The sequence below is a fragment of the Sinocyclocheilus anshuiensis genome, unplaced genomic scaffold (genome assembly GCF_001515605.1).
Source record: "Sinocyclocheilus anshuiensis isolate Anshui unplaced genomic scaffold, SAMN03320099.WGS_v1.1 scaffold1633, whole genome shotgun sequence".
Classification (NCBI taxonomy): domain Eukaryota; kingdom Metazoa; phylum Chordata; class Actinopteri; order Cypriniformes; family Cyprinidae; genus Sinocyclocheilus; species Sinocyclocheilus anshuiensis.
The window spans coordinates 118,206-125,714 of record NW_015539925.1 but is presented as its reverse complement, the minus strand read 5'-3'; the positions used below and the strand labels follow the sequence as shown (position 1 = coordinate 125,714).

The window sequence follows — 7,509 nt, the reverse complement described above, 5'->3', positions numbered from 1 at the left end:
GATATCTATATCAGTAAGATCGATTCCATGTGATATAATTAAATCTAGCATATGATTAAAACGATGAGTGGGCCCGGTGACGTTTTGCTTTACTCCGAAAGAGTTTATTATGTCAGTAAACGCAAGTCCTAATGCATCATTTGTATCAACGTGAATGTTAACCCTCTAAGCGCCAAAGTCGCAAAATTGCGACAAGACGTCATACTTAATAAAATAGGCTGTAGATCCTAATATGGTGTAATATCTCATTTGTATTCCCTACCACTAGATGGTAGACATGAAGTACTTCGATTATAGACAAAAATGACGTCATTGATGCGGAAGCAGTTCAGTTCAGAGCGTCTGAGTAAATTGTGAGACTTGCGAGAGAAAATCGCCAAATGGCTAATAAAAAGTTGTACCGTGAGGATGTTGCAAATGTTATTCGCCGATTCTAACTCTGAAGGGGAATATTTGCCTTTTGAAAATGACGATCAGTCATCTAATGATCGCGCTTCTTACATCTTTGCAGCGCAATGGTGCCGCCGTGCAAGGCGAGAGTGTTCACGAAGCACAAACAAGCGTTCATTTCGACCCTTTGCCCAACGGGGAAGAGGGTGGCAGGGTGAACGTGGTCGTAGTGTCCATAGGAGAGCTGTTGCTAGAGGTAGAGGCAGCAGGGGTAGGAGAAATAGGGCTGGAAGTAGCACTAGCTCTTTGGATCCAGCGCCCCAAAGAGGTGGGAGTGGCCGCGATAGATGTGGCCGTGCTGTGCATGGGAGAGCCGGGAGACGTGGTAGAGGCAGCAGGGGTGATCTGGATCTAAATAGGGCTGGAAATAGCGATGACACCTAGATACCTGATTGGGCAGATAGCTGGTCAACTGATCAAAAAATAGGCACATGCATTTTACTATGGCACAGTAATATAGTAATAATTTACTATAGTTCGGGGTGTCCGCAGGTCCTTAAAATGTCTTAAATAACGTTTTCCTAATATAAGGCCTTAAAAAGCCTTAAAATGTCTTAAATTCGGATTCGATGGGTCTTAAATATTTTTGGTCTCATTATCGTTAAAATATCTTCAGTCTGACGGACCTAATGACTGTTTACAATCATTGGACAGACCCCCGTGGTAAGTTACTGCGTCATCAGAGAGAATTGCAGTAAGTTAGCAGAATACAGAATACAAGCTCGCGCTGAGCTCACTCTGTTTGTCTCGAGACTTCAGAACAAATGAGCATGACAGCACACATAAACTCAGAAGAAACACACTGAGGTAAAAATTCTAAATGTTTAGTTTATTCATAACATTGATATAGTTAAGTAACACCATGACAAGTGAGCTATTTTGCTCAATATTCTCACGCTGAAAAAAAAACATTCAAAACACCTACAAGAGTGCACGCATTATGTGAATTCTAGTGCGCGTGCGCATTTAGAGTGCGCTCTTTCACTGCATGATTCAGTCTATTAAAATACATTCAGAATGATCACAAATTCAAGACATGGGGGCAGAAAATGTGTATATTTATACCACTTCATATAGTTAATCAAGTTCACACGGAAGAGTGCCTTTTTTTCTCCGTAAATTACCATATACAAATGTGATACTGATTTTTTACAACAATTCAATAAACTAGAAGTTTTATTAAGAGACTTGCATTTTAGACAATATATTGCCTGTTTTTGCACTATTTCGCCAACAAAAATAATTCTAAACAAAGCCACAGCGCTGTTTTGCGTCTCTGAGCTACATGACAGTTGATTAATTCAGGAACGAAACACCATTTAAATTATTCGGTTCAGTCGCAATGACTCACTTATTAACAGTGACTTACTGCCACCTACTGGCAGTTTTAATTTCACATTTAAAGTATCTTTTCATTTTTTTTATTATTTCAAATATCAGTATTCAATGTTTTATGTTTAATATATCAAAACATTATTTATAACTGCAGGTTAAATGCATTCATGTCCTGCATTAAACTGTGTGTAAATGCATCTAAATGCCACTTCAGGTGCAGCTTATGTCTGGATTGCAAAGATGAATTTTGTTGATACTGATTTCATTTGCTTGGTAACAGCCCAAATGTCTTATTATTCTAATTCACTGATTAAATGTAAGAATTTGACTCAAAAGATAATGCACACTTGTAGAAAAATGGCTTTATAAAGGTAAAATGCCCATAAAAGGTAAAAATCTATTTAAACTTATTGGAAAAGATTAATTTATATCTGCCCACCACACAGAATATGAAGAATATCAAGTCAAGTCAACTCAAGTCAGGTTTAAGTCTTAAATTTCATATAAGGTGGTATTAAAAAGGTCTAAAATTTAACTTGTTCGTGTCTGCAGAAACCCTGTAGTTACTAATAGTTTTACTGTTGATTTCCTCTTTTCCTGATCATTTGGAATGAGGATAAAAAGACAAAAAAAAACATGCAAATAAGTTCAAACATCCACTCCATATATATTTTTTCCTGAATATTACTGATGAACTGATCAAAAAATAGGCTACTGTTCACTTGTTTTACTACTATGTAGTATTGTTAATATAGTAATAATTTAGTACTTAATCCTATTTTATTGTTGGTTTCCTCTTTTCTGATCATTTGGAACGAGGATAAAAAGACAAACAAAAAAAAAAAAACTTCCAAATAAGTTCAAACATCAATTCAATATCCACTATTTCCTGAATATGATGAAATTCAAGATGGCCGCCCCTGATGACGTCATATGCAAATTAGATGAGTATATTTACACCCCACATAAACTTTCGTTCATGCCCAACATTTTTCTAATTTACAGTAGATCTCTATCTTTAAGACCTTTCAAGCCACAAGCTTTTGAAATCTTGATGTCAAAATCCAGCATTTTTCCCAAAAAAAAAACCTGGCGCCTAAAGGGTTAAAATCGCAGACAATTAGCGCTTTATCAACAGTAACCAATATGTCTGAGAGGAAATCTGCAAATTCTTTTAGAAAATCTGTATACGACCCTGGTGGTCTATACACAGTAGCCACAGCAAGCGATTTGGCCATTATTTCTGTTCTGCTGCTTTTAAATGGGTGTTAACTTGTATTTGTCTCTTTTCACCCTAGATCTGAAAGAGGAGTGTGAAGTACTGAATGAAATGCAAGATAGAGATCAGTATAGCAAAAATGATTACATAACTGGACAAAAATCATTTAGTTGTTCACAGACTGAAAAGACTTCCTCACAAAAAAGAGCTCAGAAGACTGGAACTAGAATTAATTTCACCTGCCAACAGTGTGGAAAAAATTTCAATCAACAAGGAAACCTTAAAGTCCACATGAGAATTCACACCGGAGTGAAGCCTTACACCTGCAAACAGTGTGGAAATACTTTCACTGAAAAAGGAAACCTTAAAAAACATATGAGAGTTCACACAGGAGAGAAGCCTTACACCTGCAAACAGTGTGGAAAGTGTTTCAATCAACAAGGAATCCTTGATGTCCACACGAGAGTTCACACTGGAGAGAAGCCTTACACCTGTCAACAGTGTGGAAATAGTTTCACTGAAAATGGAAACCTTAAAAGGCACATGAGGATTCATACTGGAGAGCAGCCTTATGCATGCCTTCAATGTGGAAAGAATTTTAAACATAAAAGCATTTATAATGCCCACATGGGAATTCACACTGGAGAGAAACCTTTCACCTGCCAACAGTGTGGAAAACATTTCAGTCAACAAGGAAACCTTAAAGTCCACATGAGGGTTCACACCGGAGAGAAGCCTTACACCTGCAAACAGTGTGGACATGGTTTCATTAAAAAAGAAAGCCTTAAAAGACACATGAGAGTTCACACTGGTGAGAAGCCTTACACATGCTCTCAGTGTGGAAACAGTTTCACTCAACTATCGAGCTTTAACAGGCACATGAGAATTCACATCAGAAAGGAGCATTAAACCTCCAAACTGTGTGGAAGAACTTCACAACAAAACTAAACCTCAAGGCCAATGTATACTTCGGTTTTTACGTCTACACGAGGGTCTGCGTACAGTATGCATGACGCAAAATTCACCAAAATAGTATGCGCACCATCTGATTTTTGTAACTGTGCGTACTTTGTACGTGCAGGTCACATATGAGCATTGACTTGGTTTTGCACTAATCAGTTGTTCCAAGGTGGCAACACTGGTCCAGGCCATTGTTTTTTTGTAGTAGAAAACAAAACTAAAGAGACAGAACAACAATAACAATGCTAGTGTATGGGTACAAAAACGAATTATACTTTAGGTATCACATGAATAGTTACACCGGTGAGAATCTGTTTACATTTGGTCAGTGTGGGTGGGGGTTGGGCGGTATTCAGGGTATCTGCAGGATTTTAAAAATCTAATTTAAGGGTGTGTTCACACTTGTAGTTTGGTTCTCTTGGTTCGGACCAAAAAAGAAAATGATACATTTGGTCCTGGTCCGCTTAGCGTGCACACTGGCATTTTTGACCGTGAACCTAAAGATACCGAACCTAAACAGGGTGTCCGCGGGTCCTTAAAAAGTCTTAAAATGGTAATTATTGTTATTTGCAGTGTAAATTATTTAATCTGACATGTAGCAGCCCTATAGTGTATGTTGAATTTATTGATAAATTGTAATAATTTGACATGTAAGATTATGCATACATCTAAAAAGGTTAAAAATAGGCCTTTGTAAAGGTAAATATGCAGATTTAAGTATGTAAAAGCTGATAGAACACTGATGAAAATATTGCTTCAGAATAAATTGTTTACTCCACCAAAAATCTCAGTGATGCAGTTATTTTGCAGGGATATTTTGTATGGAATATTGTCTGCTGACATGAAAAGTTCACTGTATATCATAGTAATAAATACCATTCATTACAGTAATTATATTTTGTTTTCTTTTTCATTTATACACATTAAATATTACATATATGTATGTAATAAAATGTGTATTTCCATTACAGGTTTAGGTCTTAAATTTCATATAAGGTGGTATTAAAAAGGTCTTAAAATGTCTTAAATTTAACTTGTTCATGTCTGCAGAAACCCTGCTTTAAAGGCATAGTGATACTTTCACAACCTGATTGGTCGGGTTGATGACGTATATTTCGTAACGGGACTCACCGAACACCCCAAACAGAGTTCGTTTGGAAGCAGACCGAGACCCGTCTTTTTAGCGGTCTCGGTCCACTTGTTTGGTGCGCACCAGGGTTCTGATGGCAGCGTTCACACTTACTCAAACGAACCGCACTAACAGAGCAATCGCACCAGAGTTCGTTTTAATCGAACCAAACATCACAAGTGTGAACACACCCTAAAACTTTTAAAAGTAATTTTTAAGACCTGCACAACAAAATTTTATACAATATAAGCGGGTATGTCTATGGTAACATATTTAACCGTCAATTAACAATTAACCACGCACACCTGCAGGTAATAGTGTGCGGGACTGTTGAGTTTTTTGTATTTGGCCTTGGTTTGGTTTGTTTTCCTACCCACCTATCTATCAATACTTGCACATATAAATTTTATTAACGTTTTGATAATATTATATTAGAAACATCCTGTAGAAAGGTTATCTCAAAACAATTTTTTTTCTCGTATCAACGGAATAAATCAAAAAGGCAGTACAATACATAAAAAATGTCACTCTATAGCATCACATTAAACAGTGCTTCACTTTGAAGCATAGATATCCAGAACAACTTGTGTCTCAATAAAAGCATTTCTATATCATCACTAGGGTTGGGTATCGTTTGAATTTGATCGATTCCGGTTCCGATCCTGCTTATCGATTCCAATTCTTATCGATTCCTAATTCCGATTCCAATAAGATAAAAAAATCCATTAAACAAATTTTAAGTCAAATATTTAGATGCAAACATATTTATTCTGTTTTATGTCTATGGTTTTATTAAAAAAAATACCACAGAAAAAAACAACTAGACTAATATAAATTTCAAACATTAAATTGTTAAAGACAAGTAAACAAATTAATTAGCAATAGCATAAATAAATAAAACTGAACAAATGTCAGGTACAGAAATTGAAATCAAAAGTTTAAAAACACTGTATAGTTTTCTTTTTATAAATAAAATATTGAATTTAAAAATAAATATTTTGATAAATGATAAATATTGATTAAATTTACGAAAGATATTCAGTCAGTTAATGATTTTCTTTTGTTCTTTGATTAACATTAATGATAGGCAGCACGTTTATTAGAGGGCTGTCTCTTTAACACCGAACACATCTAAAAAATACTGTTACACATGCGTTTTCTTTCTCATCTGTTTACGTTCACATTGCCAACCGAAATTGCAACATTGCTTTTGGAGGGCTGAAATCATTAACTGAAACAGTATCCAATAGTAGCCAATGAAACGAAACCAAAATCAAGACTAATCACGACAATGAGCTAATGAAATGTCACTATCGCAATACTTGGGTGACATATTGATATGTATTGTGATTTTTTTAAAGAACTGTGATTCAACAAGTACTGCAATTCAATATTGCAATATATTGTGAATTTTCTTTTGCTTTTTTAACACTATAGACCATGGGGGAATGTTTAATCACACAGACTGTACATGTATAAGATGAGTCATATTTACAAAAACAATCACACCTTTCTGTGTTTTATTTCAGGAGCCTCATACAGTATTGTACTATAAAACAGTAATTTCAAAACCCTGCATTTCCCTGCGTATAAAAACAAGTGGTAAGAATGTGCAATAGAATGAATAAAAAAATAGGGGAGAGCGGGGCAAAACCTAACGCTTTTTGGTTTTGGGTCAATCACAGGTCGGGAACCTGCATCGGGACCACAGTTCTCTGTGCGCTTCAGATGTGTGCGCTGCACGCAAACAGTGTGCAAGTTCTTTCCCTTCCTGCACTTAAATAGTTTAAAATCACATTAAAATGCGAACGCTGGAATCGTTAAGCGGAATCGAAATGCACATGTCTTATCGAATGACCGATTATTGGAAATTTGGAACCGGTTCTAAAATGGAACTGGTTATCGATACCCAACCCTAATCATCACTTCTTGGTGGCACAGTCACTTTCTCAATGCCACAAAAACGTAAGGAGGAAACATCATGATTCAGAGACAAGAAATGGGCCGCAACAGGATAATTAACATCTTTTTTTCTAATAGAACTCTTATGTTCACTGATCCTATATTTTAGTTGGCGTGATGTTTACCAAACATACCCGAGGCCACAGGGACAATGAATCAGGTAAACGACATGGGACGAAGCACAAGTAATAACAGAATTGATTGTGTATTTTTGCCAGTTCTTGGATGACAAAAAAATTATGTTTTAAATGTATTATTGCACTGAGCACAGTTACCACATCGATAGTTTCCGTTTTGTATAGGACTCAGTAATCTCTGAGATGGACTAGGATTATAAATCTGAAAACGGGAATTTACTAAATAATCTAAAGCATTTTTTGGCCACTTGTATACATTTAATGGAGGATGTTGAAAAAGAGAACTCCATTCCGAATCAGAAGACAACAAATGCTAA

At 36.0% G+C, this 7,509-nt stretch overlaps 1 protein-coding gene across 1 annotated transcript; it reads left to right on the top strand.

Moving 5' to 3' along the window:
- The first annotated feature begins 3,087 nt into the window (after positions 1–3,087).
- Positions 3,088–4,308, top strand: LOC107686681 (gastrula zinc finger protein XlCGF8.2DB-like). The gene has a single exon (XM_016483766.1). The coding sequence runs from the start codon at positions 3,116–3,118 to the stop codon at positions 3,911–3,913; it is 798 nt and encodes a 265-aa protein (XP_016339252.1). The 5' UTR covers positions 3,088–3,115; the 3' UTR covers positions 3,914–4,308.
- The last annotated feature ends 3,201 nt before the right edge of the window (positions 4,309–7,509 follow it).

Coding starts and splice junctions, on each gene's coding strand:
- LOC107686681 (XM_016483766.1), top strand. CDS start 3,116: ATGCAAGATAGAGATCAGTATAGCAAAAATGATTACATAACTGGACAA.